The 22852-nt window shown below is 46.3% G+C and overlaps 1 protein-coding gene across 8 annotated transcripts in view; it reads right to left on the reverse strand.

The window, feature by feature from the left end:
* Positions 1-22852, reverse strand: part of KCNMA1 (potassium calcium-activated channel subfamily M alpha 1) — a 725872-nt gene that overhangs the window by 209088 nt on the left and 493932 nt on the right. For all 8 annotated transcript variants that reach the window (XM_059397886.1, XM_059397885.1, XM_059397883.1 and 5 more), the window contains exons 7-9: positions 19882-19957; positions 17615-17785; positions 15958-16049 (exon numbers count right to left, since the gene is read on the reverse strand). In XM_059397886.1, the coding sequence (XP_059253869.1) occupies positions 15958-16049; positions 17615-17785; positions 19882-19957 (339 nt within the window). The remainder of the gene's footprint in view (positions 1-15957; positions 16050-17614; positions 17786-19881; positions 19958-22852) is intronic.

Below are 22852 nucleotides of genomic sequence, written 5' to 3' on the forward strand. Positions count from 1 at the left end.
AGGGCTGCATGGGGACAGTTGTAATGTTTTCTGCCCACAGACTTCCATGACTGCAAACAAGGCCAGCATGAATCCGATGTATGGGCACCTCCACAGGACACATATGTGGTGGAGGTCCTCCCGTTCACCTGGGTGTGAGAATAAGCCAGACAGGATCCCTTGCTCTGCCACCAAGGATGTGTGTGATCTTGGGCAAGCTCCTTATTCCCATCCAACAGATGAGGGATCAGAGAAGTTAATGCCACCCAGCCAGCTTCCTGTCCCAGGCACAGCAAAGCTCAAAGTTCTATACCAGTAGAAGCCTGGTGATTATTCACACTTGGACTCGAATCAATGATAGGTCCGGGAAAATGCCTGAACATTCATCCTTCCCATCCTGTACGCAAAGGACTGAATGAACATCTGCCAGCATTCCCTCTCCCTGTTCTGAACTCATTCATCTCTAGGACAGATGTGTGAAAAGTGGAAAGGAAGGAGATGAGTTCACCCTCTCACCCTTGAATCAAAGGCCCCGTCAGCTGATTTATTCAGCCTTAGAGAGAGTCAGGGTTCTCTTAGTTGAAAATGTGCTGGGTACATATAAAATATATTCCAATGCAATCAATATTATCCCTTAAGCCTTTAATTAGCTCTCAGTTCTCTTAAGAAGTAGACAAATGCAGGCAGGAGAGGAGAGAAAAAAAAAAAAAAAGGATTGACTTTTCTCATTTGAGGCTAGCTGTCCAATACCATTCTAGACAATTGAGAATATATATCTTTTAGCTACAGCATGATTTCTGGGGTGGAGAGCAGCCTTTATCAAAAAGGGAGGAAAAAAAAAATCTTCCTTCCACATAATTGGTATTTTTGCTCAGAAAAAGCGAGATTGATTGAAAGCAGATTGCCTTTTTGCCCAAGGAGAGTTATTAGGCACATTATCATGGCAACCTTGGAGAACCCATATTGTTCCAATCTGTCCTATATCTGATTTGAAGATTTATGACTTCCCCCCTTTGTGCCAATAATCATTTCCCTCCATTTTGTTTTCCATAGAGTGGAAGTTATCAAGAAGCCCACATATTGAACATGTTTGAATGCAGTTAGAGTTGATGGATGGGGAGAAGTCCCCTCTCTAAGTCAGCATCTGCATTAGAAGACCGGCTCCCACCAGCCTGTGTCTGAGGGAGCACGGGGGGCCCTGAAGGAGCACAGAGCGACGGATGGTGAAAAGGGAAAATTTACATTCCAGAAATATTATCAGGACTTTTGAAAATTCCAGGAACCAGAGTTGGGGGAAGGATGTTATTGCAGGGAAAAGAGAAGCATAGCTTGTTGTATCCCGAGTGACTGAAAACACAATTGAAAGTATTCTAAGACTGGGAGCAGGGTGTGACTGCCTTCGCGCAGAATGATGGTTATTCACAGTGCACGATTTGAAGGATGCCAACAAGATCCTCATCCAAAATTATCTGTGCCCGATTCCATGACATCTACTATGTGAGATTCATACTACAATAGCCCTGTGTTAGCTCAGTTCAGACACTAAATAACTAAATGGTCTTAGGCAAGGTACCAATTCTGTATTTTACAATGATAAAGTTAGAGTCTTGAAGGGGCTGGAGTTAGTACCTGATTCATGAGGTTATCTTGAGGATTTATTTAAATAGATGATGGCTATTGGAAGTATTATTAAATGGTAGGATTCATGTGATATCTATAAATCAGTAGGTAACCGATGTAAAGTTCTGCAGGGCCTCTCGAATCCCATCTGATCCTCAAACAACCCTACTTTCTACAACCTGCATCTTTGCAGATAACCTCTCTTAACCTCAATTTCCTTAAGTTGCATGCCTGACATCCCACAGCAAGAAAGTGACTTGCCCAGGATGTGACCCAGGTCTCTGGCCCTAAGGCTCACTGGGATGAAAGTGATGGGTGCAGAGAGCAGAGGCTGGAGTATTTCAGCTTCTGCTCCTTGACGGCGGGCAGGGCTGGGCCTGCAGCATGTCCTCCTCATCACAGAGCGGAGGGGAGGCTGAAGAGATTCTCACTGGGCCAGGAGAGAGGCTTAGCCTGGGAAATATTATGGAAAGAGATAATTCTCACTTAAAACATCCTCCTGTTATAGGATCACTCAATGTTAGCTGCACATGCTCAAGGCAACAAAGGCTGAACCATGGCAGAAACTCTAACCAGGTTCTTTTACACTGAAGCCACGTTATTTGGCAAACCAAGGGATGGCAAGGTGATGCAGATATCCATCTTAGACATCATATGCTATGTCCAGCCCAGGACTGCCTCACCAGCCCAAGGATCCTGAAGGTAAACAATCCACTAGGGTGGTAACTAACACTATTCCCAATGTGGCTCTAGATTTGAACTTCTTTAAACTATTGGCATTCTTAATGATGGGTTTCAACAGGGCCTGGTCATGTGGTTTGTGAAGACGGCCAACAACCTAAATCAATAACCATTTCTGATCTAATGGGACTTCTTTGTTTTTAAAATTTTGTCAAGTTCTCTAAACAAATCTTTCTTGGGATAAACTAATGTTAATGGTTGGATTAAAGGATTCCTCTCCGATGCATGAAGAAGTGTCTGAAATGCTAGAATAGTAGCAGATGGCATTTTGTGTAATGGAGTTGGTCATCCAGTGTAAGCAAGTACGCCTGGTTTGGGGACAGGGATCTGTAAACATGGGCTGGACCGAATTAGGTGTGGGAAACCTCACGTGTCATGGAGCAAACATGGCATCAGTGGTTGAGTGTAACAAACACAATTAAGGATAGTGCCTGACTATTAGCCACCGTATCAGGGTTTATCAAACTATCAAGTGCTTGTTTCATGGGTACATCTTCACTAAAAGAGTATGGATGTGCTTCTCCCATCATTAAGCATCTCCACTTTCAGAATGAAATCCCAGGCATTCTCCTCCATCAGTCTACCTCCTTTCCTGGAGATGGTGGAGGGAAGCCAGGATGCCCCAGTTGAGTTGGGACATGTTTCAGAACACAGTTCCACTGGTGCCTTTCAGAAGGGACAACTTCGGAGAGGTGACCTAGGGCACAAGGCATAAGAGAGGGATGCCGAGGGGCAGGGGGGCACAAACTCTTGAAGGCTCCAGTGAATGAAGACTCCAGAGACCCACTGAAGTTGCGTTGAGCTAAATGAGAACTAAAAGTGTTGCTTAGAGCCAGTAACCTTGAAAAAGGGAACTGTGACAGCGATGGGCCCCACTCCACAGACTCACATCATCTTAGTATCAGAATGGCCCTTCCAGAATGTTTAGTCTAGTGCCTCCACTATTATTTTAATGTGGAAACTGAGGTCCAGAGTTTCAGAACACAATGAGGGGCAGAGCAAGTGCTGCACTACCTCCTTACTTTAATGCCTTCTAGAGAGAAAGAGGGCTGATGTTGCTAAAAGGAGCCTGAACTGGGAATCAGGAGACTGGGGCCAGTCACTACAAAACAAAGGGCCCAGACAGAGTGGGCTGTACCCACAGACACTGATGGATTCCCCCTACCAGAGTTCCAGCTCTCTGCCCCTTCTAGTTCATGCTACCAGCGTATCTTGTCTAGACGTCTGCAGTACTTCCTAATTCAGTTCCCTGCTCACCCTCCCCACCATTCCCACCCCTTCGAAACAGCCAAAGAGCAGGACTGAGGCAAATCTGACTGCATCAGGTCCCCCCATGGGGCAGGGAGGTCTCAGATCTCTCTTTAGCAAGAGCCTCATTCTAGGAAGACAATGTAAAATGCACAGCTCTGGGCTGTTTATTTTTAAAGATACTATATCCATTTTTACTGGAACAAGTATAAAGAACTTAAAAAACCCATAGCTATCCTGTCACAATAAATCACACAGAGTAAATTGAAAATCCTATACAGCTTTCCCTGAATACATTGTGCTCACTTTGTCAGAGAGGCAGATGAAACGTGGCATATATTGATCTAGATGTCTCTGTAAAACTATAATATTTATATCAAATACATATGCTAGAATCTCTTCTGTCTTTCTGCTGAGACTTCTAATCATGCTCTTTCCACCCACCCCCCTTCCCCCCGGCCACCATTGGTAGCCACCAGCTTGATGGGAATGAATTTTAAGAAGGACTTGTCAAGGCAATTCAGCAGCATTTTATCATGCAGAAAGCAGGGTACAGGTGGTGAGAGGCCCTACAACTCAAATCACACAGTGGTCAGTACTCCATGTTGTCCCTCCAAGGTTGAATTGGAACCATTCAGTGTCCACACAACTATTTCTCCAAGACGCTCTCATTCAAGCTGAGGTTTTGGCAGATTCTGGCCTTGATGTTCCATTGTCACCTGTGGTGCTTTCTCTGGCTGTTTTGTCACACAGCCTGACCTGGTTTGGGTTGTGTCCTTCAGGGTGACGGTTACCGAGGCTTTCCCCTGAGGTGCAGGACCCCACTGTCCAAAAGGAAGAAAGCTTATCCACCTCCCGCCTTCCCACTTCCTCCTGTATGGAGAGCCTGTTCCACAGGAACAGACTTCCACGTACGGGAGTTCACCTTTGGCCAACAAACGCTAGTCCCAGGCTGTGTGGCTCCCATCCTTCCACCCTACCTTGAGACCTGGCTCAGGAACCCCAAAGCTTGCTGGGCTTTCTGGAACTATGTACTGACCAAGAGGCTGGTTGGTAAAGTGTGCTTGTCTTGGCCACCCTCTGCCACTGCAAGTGTAGAAGAAACCTAACGGTTAATCTCGAGCCTGTCAGATCACTGGCTGCTTCTGCCACCTCAGATCTACGAACCAGGTTCTGCTAACTTGTACAAGAATAGTCCACGTAAGGAGGACAAAAATAAAAACAAAACAACTGGGAATGTGTCTCGAGGCCACAATGTCAAACCCTGCCTGTAGCCACTTCCGGTTAACACAAATGGAAAAAAACAAAACCAGCAAACGAAAAGCCCAAGGAGGTTTAGAGATAAGAAAATCTCCTACCCAGGGCCACAGCTAGTCCTTTGCTAATTACAAAGAGAGGAAATGCCTTCTCCCTCCTAGTGAGGAAGAGAATAAAGTAATCATCTCATCCAGCTGTCAATAGAGCTATCGTGGAAGAGACAGGCTGTTTTGCTGTTTCCCTCAACAGGGGCAGAAGGCTGAGCAAATAGTCCCCAACAGCGCAGCAAAGGCACCTCTGTAAAACAGAGCCCCAAGGTCATGGGACGGACTCCTGGTAGCTCCCTCAGTGAATAGGGAGATATCCTGACCAGACCATAACTTTCTGCACAAAGCATGTGCCTCTTCCCATATGCAGATGGTCAGGACGTAACCCACACCAGAGGAGTCTGCATCTATGCCTCCCACATCCGACATCATGATTAGGTCTCCACAATCAGACCACACATAAGGGATGACCACACCTCTTTCGTAGCTTATTGCTACAAAGGAGCTTCTGTCTAAGTCTTAAAAATAAATTCTGAGGGGCACCTGGGTGGCGCAGTTGGTTAAGCATCTAACTCTTGGTTTCAACTCAGGTTGTGATCTCGGGGTCATGAGATTGAGCCCCACATCAGGCTTCAGGGCTCAGCGCAGAGTCTACGTGAGACTCTCTCCCTCTACTGCTCACCCCAAGACTCTCAATCTCTCGCTTTAAAATAAATACATTTTTAAAAATAAATCAATAAATTCTGACAACCGCAATGTAGGAGGCACAGCTTATATTGACCTGTCCAGCAGGTACCCTCTCTTCTGTCAGTGGTACCTCATTTTTAATTTGTGGAACCAGTCCTCTCTAATCAGATACAGCCTTGGGACCTTGAATCAAGGTGCCTTGCTTGAGCTAGGCCAATCAATGCTTCTCAGTCTTGCATGGACTGACCTAAGTCCCGGTGGGATCCCTCCTGCCTGAAAAACCCTGTCATGACCATCCCTGAATTTCTGCTTGCCTGGCTCAAACACGTCCTTTCTGAAATCTTTGCTCATCAGCTTTCCTCTGAATACCTCTGTAAGGTATTCTAACCTTCTAAGAAAATGCCTTTTTTGCTTAAGTGAGCAAGAATCCATTTCTGTTACCTATAACCAACGAGCCCCCCCACTGGAAGAGCCACTTAATTTTCACGAGGACTCAGTAGGCTGGTGGTGTTTGGTTTCTTTCTCTCTCCTCTTTTCTCTTCCTTCTTGGAAGAGGACTTATACAGCCATCTGAAGTAGGCAATTCCATACCTACCTGGCTCTCCCCAACACCCTTGCCCTTCCATGTTTTATTCATCCCATGACTGCAGGCTTGGTGGCCTCTGGCCATTTTCAGGTAAGTCGGTCTTGCTTTGACCTGATTCTTCCAATCCTAGATGGTGCTCTGCTCTTACAGAGAAATCAGGGCGCTGAACAGCGCTCTCTTGTTGTAGATGAAAGTAGATTTGCCTGTCTCCACTGGGTGGCGCTGCTTCTGAACACAAGGGACCCTGACAAGACAAGACTAGGGCAAAGGTGAACCACACCCTCCGGGGATAAAGGTAGAATAGAGGGAAAACAAGTTCGAGCAAAGAAATGGTTCCTTCTTTGGCCCTTGTGGAGGGGAGGTATGTTAGCTTTGATGTAAAACGCCAGCCCCACTTCCCTGCCAACATCCCTGGTAAATCATGCACCATGGCCCTAGAGCAATCTTGTTGGGACTACTTTCCCATAAAGACAATCAAGTTGACACATTGTGGCCCTGTTCCCCAGTTGTACTCAAGGGTGTGGCCCCAGTCAGCCCACACCGCTAGCTATCCAGTCCACCCTGAGTAGACCCAGCATTCTAGCTAGCTTCCAGCATCTGTTATACACATAAGAATTGGGAGGAGTCCACAGGTTCCAGGGCTCACTGAGGCATAACACACCACCGGGGGTCGCCATAGAGGATGAAAAAGAGGGGGTTTGGGGGAGCATCAGCAACTTCCCCACCCTCTCAAGTCACTCTGCATCTATACTGGACTGGGTCCACCATTAGATCTACAGGTTTTGGGGGGCACAAGTCCCCCTGCTATCTTTGCCCCAAACTAAAGTAATGGGTACGTTTTAACAATATGAATTATCAACTGCTGTTAGAAGCACTCCCTCTAAAATGTCTGCAGCCTTCATGATTTCACTGAAGAAGATTCCTGCCAAAAAAGCATTTCACTGGAATGATGCTCCTACATCATCAAGCTTCTGTTTAGAAGCTTGGATGGTTCCGATGGGTCAAAGTCTCAGGTAAGCTCCAGGAAGGCATAATCATGTGTTCTTGCACATCCTTTAACCACAGCACTTAGCACAGTGACTAGGGCACAGCAGGGGCTCGCATACTTGTAAGCTGAGCAAACATGCTGGGATGGGAACTTTCCTAAATCTGTTCTACAGCCCAGCTGGCATTTGCCTTTGAGGTCTGTAGTTAAGGTCACAAAACCTCTCTCAGAGATGGTCACGAACCTGTCTCTGAATGTCCTCCCTGTCCCCTAATTAAGAAGGCACACAGAGGGGAGATAAGATTGCCTTTACTGAAAATCGGTACCCATATCTGGAGCCGTCCCCACGGTTCTGGAGTGGGAGCAGGTCATTGTTACGCAACACTCACACTAGATGTGGGAGTTTGAACCCTGAGAGACACAGAATCAGGTTTCCATAAGCCTCACACTGCAACAGCCTCTAAAGTTCTTTTAATAGAAAGAGACAATGGGCTTGGACAGTTGAAAGTTTTCTGGTGCATGACGGCAGCATCAGTGGGACAAACCCCAAGTCTACTAGGAACCATGGTGCACAGCTCTGGAAAGACTTCTCTCACAATGCAGGACATAGCAGGAAGGCAGAAAACGCAGTGCAATGCGCTCTCCAATGGTGGTGTTTCTTCTCTAGATTTGGAACCTACTCAGAGAGGATTCACCCAATCAAACGTGAGATTGAGCAGAAAGACTCTTCAGGGATTATAATTAGCAAAGTCATATTTGGAATTCTTTTTTTTTTTTTTTAATAGAAGAAAGACTATCTAAGAGCAAAAGTCTAGGTTTGAATATGACTTTTTATTTTTTCTAGGTACACAGTTCATCTCCCACCTACATTTCTATTCTTGTTTTCAGAACAATAGCTGGAACATTTTGATAAGTGTGTGGAAGGGAAGAGAGACAGCAGGAAAGTGGAGGAGGGGAGGGGGGACAAGCCTTCATTCCATTAGTATTATCAGGAAATTGATTTAATATGCATCCCGGTCTCTTTAAATAGAGCTTCAAGTTTGAAAGGGACTAAAGACGTGGCTTGCAAGAATCCAAAGCAGATGCAAAGAGAGAAGCACCCACCTCCACACCCACCAAGACCCCTCGCATCAGAAGGGAATACCTAGCATATTACATTATACGACACAGCGTCTAATGACACTTGCTTTGGGTATCTGCCCCCTCGGTTCTGAATTTCAGAAGTAGTCAAGGGGTCATTTTCCCAAAGTATTAGGGCAATCTCAATTCTTTTTTCCTCCCCCATAAGTTTAATGCTAATCAAAGCAGAATGTCTAATCAGTCCAAGATGGTCTGTCAAGTTGAATTATCTGTTTGTCTTTGTATTTACTGTATCTGTCTGTCTACAGTTCTTCGTATCTTTGTGAAGATCAGTTATTGGGGCCTGTGTTTCCTTCTGACTAGAATGGCTACCAGATGATCCTTCCTGGTGATATGTTGATGATTTGCTAATTTATGGCTTTTAAAATCGAGGAATCTGAAAACATCGCTGGGAGTTCAGCCTGCGCATCACGTGGTCCGCGCAAGGAGAGGGCTGAACGGCTTGCTTGTCAAGGGATAGAAGTTTGTGTGAAAAGCAAAGCCTCGGTGACATTTCAACCAGATTGATGTCTGTGATCTAGAAATCATGAATGGCATCCTATAGGAAACACCCCCCATAGGAGTAGACCCCCACGGACCACATCAAGCTGTGCAGAAGGGAGAGGGAGTACTGCCCGCGCTGTGTGTAGAGGGGAAAGGAAAGGAAAGACGTATGGTACCAGGTCCAAGGCAACACCACACGAATTAACCCCACATCCTATTCCCAAGTGCTAGAGTCAGCCCTTATCAGAAAAAGTCCAGATGGAAATGTTATCGTAGGAACACGGTCACCTCTGGGAACCAAGAGGGCAAACTTATGTAAGCTCTGAGTTTGAACTCCCCAACCACTTTGGTGGCCAAATAATGTATAGCTCAAGAGTGCTGTGGCATATTTGGAAATCTCTATGGGTGTGACTACATTTATCCCCAGTGCTTGTGTGTAGCGAGCACACAATAATTACATGTGGGATGATGGTGATGAAGGCAGGACTCACGCTAGCTCTCCTGGGGAGGGCGTAGACTCTGGGGTAGATTAAGTGAGTCTTTGTAAAGAAATACCGTTGACCTTTAGATAAATGGGGGCACCGACCCTCGTGTGGTCAAAAATCTACATGTAACTTTTGACTCCCTCCAGAACTCAACTATTAATAGCCTACTACTGACCCAGAAGCCTTACCAGGAACATAGTCACCTGACACCAATTTCGTAGGTGACATTTATTACGGACTGTGTTCTTATAATAAAATAAGGTAGAGAAAAGAAAATGTTACTAAGAAAATCCCAAAAAAGCGAAAACACATTTACTGTACTGTATTTCTCCCAAACAGTCCGCATGTACATGGACCCACGCCCTTGAAGCCCGTGTTGTTCAAGGATCCACTGCAATGTCTGTCCTGGCACAGTAGCTCCTCTAAGGTGCCAATCCTTTAAAAAACAATAAGTGGTCTCGAACCACAGCGGGCAAAGCTGGAGTGTGGTTGAGAGAATGGAGTGGGACTTCAAGACAGCCAGGCAGGAGGGAATAGAAAGTGGTCTCAGAAAGGAACAAAAGACACACACAGAGAGAAGAGGAGGCAATTTCTGATGTGAGAAGAGGCACAGAATTAAATAAGAACCCAATAATAAGGAATCAGGGAAGACTGCCCTCTCTCAGTTAGTCAGTGAGGACAACTGTATAGGCAAAGCCGAACCTGAGAGGAAAATAGGATTTTAAGACTTAGTCCCGTGAAGGTAGAACCAAAGATGGATGGTTGTAAGAGGGGTTCATGTAATATGAATTTTAAAACTAGGGTGTTGGCTCTCCTTGGCTTAGGAGAACCAGAAGCGGGGGTCAGCAGCCAGGGAACAGGCTCTACCCGGCCCTCCTTTGAAATGGCACCTCCCAGGACTTCTTCAGGGTAACTCATCCCTGTTTGTCTCTACAGCAGAATTTTAGTCTTTTTTGTTTTCATTGTTTGCCACAGGCATTAAAATTTGTACTTGGTGGTTTTGTCATTCATAGCCTGGCACATTGCCTGTGACCTCCTGGTGACCGCAATGACCCTGAGGACAGGTCCATGGGTAGCTTGCTCCCCGCTGAACCCCTCGCACCCAAAACAACCCACACTGTGCCGGGCACGGGGGTACACGGCGAACCTCCACAGACTGAAAAGGATCCGGTAGCCACAATGAAAGGAACAGAGAGGGAGGCAGGAAACAAACTGTGCTCCAGTATTTCTTAGGTCATGAAATTCTTGTTAAATTACTGAATACTTTTTAAAATATGACCACTACATTAAAGAACATAATAAAGTATCTGTTTTCATTTTTACGTATAAAAGCATGATAAATTCTGCCAACCTCTATGGCGTTAGGGCTCCCACCTACAATCCAGAGATGACAACTCACATTGAAGGCAGAGTCTGCCCTAACTCCCTCCTGAGGGACAGAGGTACCACTCCCACCCAAGGCTCTGAAACAAGCCCAGAGAGTGTACCTAACACAGGACTTTCCAGGAGGGGCTCCTGCTACTCCAAGTCTCACTGACAGTGAAGAGACCACCCCCAGATCAGCCACAGAACCCAGCAGAACAGGTGGATATGTCTGCCAGGGCTGGGAACATTCTTCTCAAGATGCCACTCAGATAGGTTCTGCCGGCGGGGTGGGGGGGGGGTGTCCACACCTGGCAGATCACTACAGTCCGCCATGGCTGGTACCCTAGGAAATGAACTCCCCAGAAAGGGGCTGAAAATGTTGAGACCCACAAACAAGGCACAAATCTCATTTTGGTCCACGATCCCTCCTTCCATCCTTGAGAGCCCCTCATCGTTACAAATGTACAAGAGATAAACACATTTCTAGTCTCACCAAATGGGAAAAATCAAGGAAGAAATGGTTTTGTCCCCTTTCCACCTTTGGTCCTTGACCCTGGGGGTGGGGGGCAAGACCTTTAGAAGCAATAGGCGAGCATAAGGAAGAGAGAGGCCCATAGTGATACTCAGGCATTTCTCTTCTTCTCCATCATGTGCACAGTGTTGTGCCCCCGCCCCCCATGGGCAGGGGTGGAGGAAAACATACAACCACAGGACCATGGGGTTCAGAACAGAAAGACGTGTCAAGAGATGATTGCTAGAGGCAACACAACCCCATGAAGCAGACTGTCCCTGGGTTCAAATCCCAAATCTATCCTTTATTTGCTGTGTAATATCAGGCAAGTCCCATAATCTCTCTGTTCCTTAATTTCCTTACCCACTGCAAAGGGACATGGTAATGCTTTCTTTATGTGGTTGCTATGAGGATTAAGAAATATGCAAGTTTGTAGGTATCACTACGGTCCAAGAAGGCAGTCTCAAGTCTTGGGGTCATAGTGATTCCCTTTTCATCGGCAAGTATGTGGCATTCCTCTGTCTACATAAAGAAAAGTTCTGAGGGAAGCCATAGCATTTAAGTTCCACGGACAGCTTTCCTATATTGGAACTAAAGTCATATTGGTCTGTGACAATTGCTCCCCCAACCAGAAGGGGGGCCCAGACTCTCCATGAGCCAGGAGACCCTTCCTTCTAGGAGACCTCATTCACTTTCCTGCCCCCCTTTTGCCTTCATCTTGTCCTCTATTATTCATTTTCCTCTCTCTGTATCTTCTCAGCCTTTGGCTACCAGAAACCAGTAGAATAATCCAAACACATCTCATTCTCCCTTTTCCCAAACACCTGACCAAGGACTGCCTCAGTTTGGGGCACCAGAAGCCCATCATGGGAAACACAAGGTCTGGATGGCTCCCCAGCCAGGCCACCTCTAACAGCAGATGGATTCCTCTCTATGGATGATTATTTTTCATGGCCCTTGGCCATATGACCTCGGATCATGATCTTGTCAGTTCTCATAAACTAAGCAGGAGTGGCTGAGTCACACACACAGAGGAAATCTCTGGGGGAAATGGCAAGGGGCTATGGGAGGAAGAAGAAAAAACCGGGATCCCAAAGGCCATGGGAGCCTCACCCCCCTGCTCCCCCACCTCTGAGCAGCTTTGATTTTACATGGAGGAAAAGAGAAGGAGCAATTTGCCCCCTGGGGGATGCAGGCTGGGCTGTAGGCGGTCTACCCTTCTGAATAAAATCTGGGGTCTCAGCCCAAGAGGCCATTTGTCCCCAAGACCTCCAGCCCACAGAGACTGTAGGCATAGGCCACACATTGGACCCCTGATTACTGACACCCAATTCCTATTCTTAGGAGCCCCGATACATCGTAATAAGATAAAGTAGAGAACAGTGGATGCTCACATGTGCACATGTCCCCACATCTACCACTGGCTCTAGAGGTCCTGTGGGAGGTCAAGTGAGGAACATCGATATGAGTGTTGGGAAAAGCCACTCGGGCCCTTGATCCCATGTTGATGGTGAAGATGTCTGGGGATGTGATGTGGACTGTTTACGTTACGCCCAACACATAGATGAAAACCGAAAATGAGGCGCCAACAAAAATCTCCACGTTCTCCAATATCCTGAAATTGGGTGTTGCATAAACAAAACCTTAAACTTCTCTGCCTAATTTTTTGTGTTTTTGGTTTTCTGGTTTTGGGGTTTTTTTTTTCCCCTCTAAATCATCTTTAGATTTCAAAGTTGTACATGTCTGTAGCTTTGGGTCACAAGTTCCCTTAAATTCTTTGACAAGTTAATTGTCAGCGCATCGTTGGAGAGGTCCTTCCTACGTAAAATACGCACACGCAATCCCCTCTATTGTGTATATGTTTTAATTACATTCTGGGCATTCACTTGATGAAACCCTGGGGAGAAGAGTATACGTACGTGCGTCCATAAGTCTAGTGTGTAGATTTTTGCATACACAGAAACATGGGGCAAAGCATGCTATTTTAAGAGTCTGAACTCTATCTTTCAACAAAGTTTAGCTGCTTTCCTTTTGCAAATGCATTTAATTTTATCTGGAAACTTTCTGACGTTAGAAATAGAACAACTGTAGTTTCTCATTATGTTTGCTGCCAGAGTCCATGCTTGCTTGCTCAACTAAAGACCTTATATTGCTAATTACTACCACATGCCCATATCCCAAGCGAAAGAAAACTTATTGATTCTGACAGCCCATTCTCTCAACACTGAATTCCAAATGAAAACTCAAATTTTGGCCAAACATAACATTTCATCAATCTTGTTCTACTGACTGAAAAACAACATCAAACAAAGGGTGCTAATGGCCCTTTATTACTGTTCCTTTCCCAAGCTTATATTTTCTGATGAAAGATCTAAGTGACCAAAGGGCTTCTTTAAACTACTTAGTAATTAGCTTTTGAACCAGGAAACAATGCGTAAAGTAAAATGAACGGTCCCGGTCCGGGCATTGATGACAGGACCTACTCTCTGTCCTCAGGGTCGGGGGACATCGGAGACCCAAAGAGCACATTAAAAGCAAAGTGTGTATTTTCATAAAGGGAGAAGAGAGAAAGCGAAAGAGAAAAAAAAAAAACAGGCTAAAAGGCCGTGATAAAAGATGATGGAGACAGACAGAACAAAAGCCACGGGAAGTCTGTGATCTGAAGTCATCAGCCCTCGAGGGTTTGAGTGGAAGTGCCAAGGCGAGAAAGATGACCAGATCGGACCAGGGGTGGGTGAGAGGCCGCTGCTCTGAGGCCCCCTCTGGGGCGCCCACTGACAAAAGCCACCAGTCACCCAGCCCACCCACACTGGACCAGGAAAACTAGTTAGAGAAAAACATTGTACCCGGAGTGAGAGTCAGGATATATGGTCCATGTACACACCGGGGCAACTGACTTTATGGGTTTCTTCGGGGGCTGTGATAAGGAAATGCTGGCTTAGAGCTAGTGGAGTGGGAGGCCATACAGAGAGCCCAGTTCCTCAGAACGCCTTCTGCTTTATGGCGACCTGCTCACACCTTAGAGGCGAAATGGGCAGAGGAGCTGTTTTCCTCTTGGCAATGGAATAAATGACCAATGGGAATCTCTGGACTTATCTGGCCTTTTGGATCCAACCAATGGCCCCAAAATCAGAACAGCTTGGTTCTCATCTCATCCAGGGCTGTTAAGGTAATAGGAAGAGGAGGGCTCCATTAGAGGGAAGGTGGAGGAATGTGCTGCCGGCACGGAAGAGACGCCAACTGGCCTCCTCTCGCCCACTGTCCTTTGTTCCTTTGAAAGGGAACTGGTGTCCTGTGGGCAGTTCAAGAAAATGAGTTTTGGGTTGTTTTTTTGTTTTTGTTTTGTTTTGTTTTGTTTTGTTTTCCCCACCTCCTCATTCTCTGTACGAAGGACTAGACCCCTGAGCTCAGGAGGCTCTGGGATCACCCACGAGAGATGAGATCTGCTTCCTCCGACAGGACAGGAGGAGGCGAGGGGGAAGGGCGGTACTATGGTTTTATTTTCTCTTAAAAAACAAAACAAAAAGAGTTCATCTGAAAATGTGTCCGAGGGGGGAGACCCAGTTCTGCAATCAGAGCTTGTAGGACTGAAAAAACTGTAAAGTCTGTGTGATGAGACTCCTCCTATCTTGATCTGGATGGTAGGTACTGAGCGTGCACGCAGGGACACATCCCTCGAGCTGTGCCTTAACCCTCAAGTGTGCCTCTTACTCTGTGGATGTTTGAACAAAAACAAAAACAACAAAGCTGAGGACCCAAGAAAAAGCTTTAAAAAAAAAAAGTGAAGTAAAGAATGGGTGCCACCAGCCCCGCCTGGCGCTCCGGCCAGGGACAGAGAGGCTGAGGCCCCGCTGTCGATAGAGGAGTCAGGCTTCTGGTTGGTGATGAAGGCTTGCAGGGATTCGGAGATTGGTGGAATGACTGGACCACAAAGTGAGCCAGTCCCCCAGAAGAAAGCGCTGAGGTACAGGAAGCCCAACGAAAGCCTCATTGGGAATAGGACCCGTGCTCCAACATGCCACAGATAGAATGTGTCTTGTCCTGAGGAATCTCAACAACGTAATTGTCCCTCTGAGGATAAGCTCGGGGCCTCCTGGCTGAAGAGAATCGTTTTCCTGGCTGCTACAATGCCTTGACGGTAGGCCAGGCGACCTTGACCCTGCCCTCCCTAAGGCCTCCCTGCTGGAGGACAATCCCATGTTACTGCAGCACTAAAATCAAAAACAAACAAACAAAACCCCAAGGATGGCATCACATTCGTCTGGGGAACCAGAATGTAGTCCCTGAGCCTGTTCATAGGAAGAATGAATGAGCTCGGCTTCCTGGGGAGGGGTTAGAACAGAAAATACAGGCCCCGTCATCTAGGATCCCCTTCCAGGAGAAAGGCAGTATGTGTCTCGGATCGACGGGTAGGGAAGAAAGCCACGAACAGGCACACGTCTGGGTAGGTGGTCCACGGGGGAAAGCTTCCTGGGGTAATTCTGACATCACAGCCCACACAGAATATGGCCCTTCCTTCATAGAAGCTTCTGAGGGAGGGGAGGAGAGAGCAGGATTCCTGCGTCACTGCCAGAGGGGCTCTGGAAAGTCACTCAACCCCATCTCTTCTGATGCAACTGACTTACTTTCTGCCTCCATGTTTGTTAAAAGTCCCGCCGAATTTATTCCGATTCAGGATGAGAGCAGCAATTTCGGGCACGTAGCGGGCAAACATTGCCTACATGCATGAAACAAAGAAAAAAGAGCCAAAAAAAAAAAAAAAAAATGGCATGCAGAGAGGATTCTACCACAGCGGAGGCAGCAAAACCTCTTGGCATACTTACTTTCTTCCACTAACCGCACTATAGGAGCCCCCGTATTTCTTGCGGTTTCCTATTAATTCTATGATTTCAGGGACGTAGCTGGCAAACATGGCCTGAGGAGAAGACAGGAGACAGAAGAGAGACTGAAAAGACAGGCCAAAGAAAGGGGGTGACCTTTTCAGAAGGGGAGGGGGCTCTAAGATCCGAAAACACAAAAGGGTTAGGACTGCAAAGGTATATACTAATAAAGTGGATTATAAAAATAAAGGCACAAAAAGGGCAAGCTCCTGAAAATACACAGGACAAAACAAACATTAGCCAACCTGGACAACTACCAAAAAAAAAAATCACAGTCAGAATAAATGCAAGGGAGACAGGAATAAAGAAACTGACATTCAACGTTTCTTGCTGAAAGGAAGTCACTAGAAGGGGTGCATGCTGGTGAAAACACACACTCACACACACATGCACACAAGGGCAGGAGAAGACATTTCTAGTTAAAATTCACAGGAGAATCAACGCCGTTTTGAGCGACGAAAGACAGTAAACACCAAAAGAAGATTAAAATAATACATACACTTTTTCTGTTTAAAAAAAAAAATCATCCAAAAGTACAAAAGGTAAATTTAGGAAATCACATAGGAGGACAGAATAGCAAGGAGAAACACAAATCTGCCATGTTTTGTCCAACAAACATTGTGCTTGTGGCTGGATCGGTGGGTCTCGTGACCTGCAGAGACCGCCCCGGAGCGGAGGAAATGCTTGCGCCAGTGGACACACGCACATGTACATTCATATACATTTTGTAAATGTATATGTGCCGTATGCATACAGAACAGAGAGCTGGATATGCATCCTATAAACGCATGTGCAGTGTACACACGTGGAAGCCGTGTGCGAGGGAGGATTCTAATCTCCGCATACACGGCAAAAATCTCAACTTCAAAACGGGCTACCTTGAAAGACAAAATGCAGCAACCGACGTGTTGCCAGAAATCCCCCTTGAACATTACATCACAACCGACCGTTACGACCTGCAAAGGTCAGAAAAGCAAACAGCGAAACTTTCTGATGTGGTCGGGGCAGGGGGACACCCCACGGGTCGCTGCATCGTGGAGCTGGTCGGCTGCTTAGGAAACCGCACTGGGGTCACGCAAGGACATCCCCCTGCAGGAGACCCCTAGGCTTCCGTCCTCTGCGGGGACCCTACTCTTCAGGGCAGGCCCCAGCCACAGTGTTTGTTGGAAGTTAGGGGAGGATCGTGAAGGGTGTGGGGGAGCTCTTGAAACCGCAAACTGTCTAGAGAATGTCCACAGTGTGGACTGGTCGGGGACAGCAGCTGTCCTCCCTGAGAACCAGCTGCTGAATTACGTTACCGAGGGACAGACACTCTCACTTAATAAGTGAGCATCCCTTTCTTGAAGACCATTGGGTTTCCTCCTGGTGAAAAGGCTGACCCCGACAAGGGGAGGGCGCCTGGGTCTCTGGGAAACGAGTCTAACATACCTAAGAAACACGCAGCAAAGTCACCATTGCATTTGGGTTTACTTAGCCCGGAGGTAACGCTAAGGTGATCACTTGCTGGTAACACAGAATCTAAAATACAAAGCTTTAAAGAAATGGATCGTAGAAAATATTAATGACCATAAAAATCGACATCGTAATAAAGAGTTTTTACCAGTCCCCCGAGGATGAAGAAGACCATGAAAAGGCGCCCAAGCGTGGTTTTCGCGTAAACGTCCCCATAGCCAACAGTGGACATGGTGACCATGAGTAAGTAGACACATTCCCAGTACGTGAGAGCCTGGTTGTTCTGGAAATTCTCCCATGGGTCCCCTGAATTCTCCACCTAAAGCAAGGGGACAGGGAAGAGAAAAAATGACATTGTGTGCATAGGATATACCAGGAAACCAAAACCTCTAGCGGCCTCAGCACCAGGCGTCTATGGCCCCGGGTGAGCTTTGCAGCAATGACTCGGAACCTCTGTGCAGGTCACGGAGAAAGTGGGGTGGTAACACACATCTGTCTTCCAGGATGATGGGGCAGAGAAGGGGAAAGAGCAGAGATGAATATCCCTAGTCCAGTTTTCTTCTCATTGTTGAAGATCTGAAGGCAGCAGAGTCTGAAAGCATTGCCTCCGGCCACGTTTTACAGCATTACCTTCAAGGAAAGAGCCAGAGAGCCCTGCCCTGACCTTTCTCTGTGAGTTCCTGCTCAGTCTCCGAGGGCCTGGCTCATGTGCTCCGGAGGAAATTCAAGACTCTCCCACCAGGGGCCTTCTCTTTTCATCATTTTGACCAAGGCGATGCCTGGTGGGCTTCGCTCATTCATACCTTAAACCTTAAGCCCCATCAGCATCTCTCAGAGTCGGACTCTGCTCTCCTGGCTTTGCAGAATGTCAGGGATGGCTCTACCCTGCAGAGGGCAAGAATTTCCCCGAGCGCACAAAAGTCGATCTCTTGAGAGTGATTTGCTTTTGCACAACCCCTTAGACTGAGGGTCAGCAAGCTTTGTCTGTAAAGGACCCGATAGTAAATATTTTCAGCTTTGTGCAGCCTACAGATTGATCTCTGTAGCAACAACTCAACTCTGCGGTTGGCGAATCAGCCAGAGGCAATACTTACGCTCAAGGGGGAAGTGCATGAATTGGGAGCCTTTTGTCCCCAGGGATACAGCGCACCCAACTTCACACAACACCTTACCTTTACGTCAATTTGATCCACCAGCAAAGCTGTGAGTGAGGCAAGAGAGACACTCAAGCTACTACTCTCAGGAGAGAGGGAGAGATGCGGCCGGATCTCCAGGTCTTCCCGGGATCTCAGCCCTGCCGTACACCACACGGGCAGTTGCCTGGGACCCACCAGCATGGCCCGTGTGGGCAGCCAGCCCAATCCACCAAGCCTCTGGTTCTTCCTCGGCAGAAAGTTTCCAAAACCAAAACCTAGCCTCTTTCACACATCACTTCTCGAGCTCAACGCGCCATATTCATGGAGCTTTCCTGGTGGAGCAGAAGCTACTTCCCAAAATGTACGGTGAGCTCACCCCACGGGACTACTGAAGACCAAATACGGTGATGAGGGTATTACCTACGAAGAGTGATTTCAGCCCAGAATTCCATCAGCATAAAAGGGTGGGCGGGGAAGCCCTCAGATCTAGTGACTGAATGAGAGCCCCAGCTTCCATTCCAGGCCTGCCTCCCACGATAATTACATAAATCCCAATGATGGGAGGTGACTAAGGGCACCTTCCTCCCCTTAACACAGATAGAGGCTTAGTAAAGGGAAGGCACATTTATTTATTCAAAACTTCAGAGTGAGATGAGGCTCCTTCCAGTTTTAACAGTTTGTGCTTGTGCAAAACACACTTCCAACAAAAGCTGTGGTCCCTAAAAGCAGGAATAAAGGTCTTCCTTGAGGAGGTGCGAATAACTTGACTTAATAATGGATGCCTTTTAAAGAATCATTAATTTAGAAGAATTAACATTTTGGAGATACAAAATAACTTGACAAGTAATCAGGCAAAAGAATCAGAGGTGGCTTTTTGTAAGGGGGAAGCGGAGAGAAACTGAGGGATCTGAATTTGTTGTTAATATATTAAGAGATGTGGGTCAAACGCCCAACCTTGTCGTGAAGACCTTTTCAAGTGTTGGCTGAGGACGCACTGCCATCTTGTGGCTTACTGGGGTTACTGCAGACAGGGTGAAAAATCCACCAAACCAGTGAACTGAAAAACGCAGGTTAATGAAGCGAACATCATTCACCATTTGGAACTAGTTTAAGGTAAAAGGGTTGGAAACCCAGACAATGGTGCAGTTGCTTCTCCTGCTCCTACATTCTGCAGCGAAGCTGAAGCGTCCTTCAGAGAGAAAAATTTAAGTCATAAAATGACACAGGGACGGACTGACTGCAGAAAAGCCAGAGCTGAAGCCTCATCAACGATACTTACCAAATGGATGAAGCCCGCTGCTGTTAGCCATGTGCTGATAAATATGGAGAGCAGATTCACCAGCTTGATGGAATTACTGTGCAAAAGAGACAACAAGCAAAATCCCCAAGTTACAAGAGAAGACCATGTCTGGGCTGCCTTCCAGAGTGACAGCAATCTTTAAAGGGCAGGCCGCCCACCTCTAGTCCCCAGTGCTTCCTCCATCATAAAGGAAGGTCCTGGAAGATCCTGCATTGGTAGGTAGGGGCACGGCCTACCTACCGTGAACATGACATCTGGGCCATGAAAATGGGTTTAATTTTTCTTTAATTAAATTTTATTTTGAAAATTTTTATGTCTACAGAAATATAGAAAGAACAGTATAATAAACACTTCTTCTAGAGTGAGCAATTAATATTTTGGACATTTTGTTTGTATTTTTTTTCTCTTTTTCTATTCTTTTTTTTTTTTTTTTTTTTTGTTTTTTTTTTTTTTTTTTTTTTGGCTGTATCATTTACAAATACAATGTAGATAGCATGACGTAACCCTTAAATACTTCAGCATTTAACACCTAAGAAGGACACCATGCAACACACTCTACAGTTGTCATGCCCAAGAAAATTCATGTGAATTCAGGAATGTCATCTAAAATACACTCTTTCTTTAGAATTCTCCCTGAAATTGTTTAGTGATATTTTGATTTTTTTTTATCCTGATACAGGAACCAGTCGAGATTCAGAAATTGCATTTCGTTATTATGCTGCTTTCTTTATTCCAGGGGTCAGGAAACTTTTTCTATAAAGGGACAGATGGTAAATCTTTTAGGCTTTGCCAGTCACAGAGTCTAAGTCACTAGAGTCTAAGCACCCTGAAAGCAGAGGCCTTGTCTGCCTGCATCCGTTTACAGTGAGTGCCTGGCACATAGTAGGGCCTTTATGCATAAATCCTGAGTGGACTGGTCCCTCCTCCCCCTGCACTCTTCCCTCTTGGCTTCACCCTATTCACTCCCGCTGGGGTCTAGCTCCTTGAACAGTGTTGTTGGCAGGTCACTTCCCTATCCAAAGGCTCCCTGTTGACTAAAATGTTATTTCCAAACTCCTTCCCTCCTCAACACCTGCTGAAGTTTCAGGTTCACCTACCACTTCTTCAACATCAACTCTTGAAACCTCCATCACAGCCAAACGTGGGACCTCCGTCCGTTTATTCTACGGCCAAAGATGGTCCTTCCTATCTTTGCAAACATTTCCCTTTCTTCAGAGCCTGATTCAATCCCCACATCCTTGTTAAAGTCGCCCCCGCACGTGGGATACCAAGGGACTCCTCCTGGCTCTTACTTCTGGCCACTCACTGGTAATCAACCCCATTGTCCGAACACAACTTTTGTAATGTTGTTTTAGATGGCTGTCTGTCTCTCATGTTCCTGGCTGTATCTTGCGGAAACAGACTCTATTTTCTACCTCTTTTAGTCTCTCTGTAGCGACAGAATGCCACCCCCGGGTGGTTCTGTCCATCATTCTTGACTGATTGTTCTCTGCCCTCTCCTACTTCTTTCTCATGTGGAACCCATGATTTAAATCCCAAGAGTTTCAAGGATATAGTAACAGTAATAAACAGCAATGGTTCACACTGCTCACTCTTCTAAGTACTTCCGGTGTATTCCCTCCTCTACTGTTCATGATGACTCTGTGACGTCACCCACACAGGAAGTAGTGAGTTGGAATGTGAGCCAGGGCACTTTGACCAGAGTGCACCCTCTTAGGTACTACAAAGTCCTCTTGGTCCCTGGCCTACAGAGTCATAGACTGGTGTCCGTCAGAGTCTTCCCTGGTCTGTCCCTGTGCCCCATGCACAGGATAGGAAAAGCTCAGAAAGAGCTGTCCCAAGGAGGAGAGAGACTCTCTTGGACATATTGATGAAACTCTTGAACTTCACAAAAAAAGAATGGAAAAGAAAAATTCTGGTAACTACATCTATCCTGGGGTCACTATGTGGAGGAAGGCAGGAGGGGGCTGCAGTCCAGGGTAGCCCAGGGGTTGAAGGAAGAGCCCCTCAGTGGAGGTCAGATGAGCAGTTCCAGAACAGGGGACGAGGCTAGAGCCCAGCTTGCCTTTTTCTTCAATTATCTTTTCTTCACAGAATTGAGCAGAGCAGCCCATGGTCTCAGTTTTTTCTAGAGTTGGTTCTGACAACTCCAGGAAAATAGAGCCAAATATTTTAAAAATTTGTTTGATACTGATCTTTTGAAATGTGTGGAATGACTTCCTTCTGGTTCAAAAACAGAAAAACAATAAAAATGTCCACTCCATCATTCTTACTCATCTTGACAGTTGCCAGATTATAAAAGTTGCCTATAAAAATTGCCAATATTTATTGAGTCCCTATTATATGTGCTAGGCATCGTGTTAAATTCTTCGTTCTGCTCAGATTTTTACCATTCTACCTTTTGATGCAGGTACTATCACTGTTCCCGCTAACCAAATAAAAAAACTGAGGCTTGGTATACTTAAGCAGTTTGTCGGAGAAGACACGGTTGGTAGGCAGTGGGATTAATATTCGAACCAGCCCTGTCTGACCCAAACCCTATAATATAATCCCAATGTAATAATTGGGAGAAGCTGCACAGGGTTCTGTGTCTATTGCTCTTGGGTTTCCCACATCCCTTCCTCAAGGATAGCCCCGTTCTCAGCCTCTGACCTGGGTGTCACTCAAAGTCTCCCACTTCCCCTACCTGGGTGGCTTGAACCACATAGGCCAACTGGAGGAGCTCTCGGCTCTAAATGGCTATGAAGTAGAGTTTATCGGAAGCATTTTTTTTTAAAGATTTTATTTATTTATTTGACAGACAGAGATCACAAGTAGGCAGAGAGGCAGGCAGAGAGAGAGAGGAGGAAGCAGGCTCCCTGCTGAGCAGAGAGCCCAATGTGGGGCTCGATCCCAGGACCCTGGGATCATGACCTGAGCCGAAGGCAGAGGCTTTAACCTACTGAGCTAC

This window comes from Mustela nigripes, chromosome 4 (genome assembly GCF_022355385.1).
Source record: "Mustela nigripes isolate SB6536 chromosome 4, MUSNIG.SB6536, whole genome shotgun sequence".
Lineage (NCBI taxonomy): Eukaryota > Metazoa > Chordata > Mammalia > Carnivora > Mustelidae > Mustela > Mustela nigripes.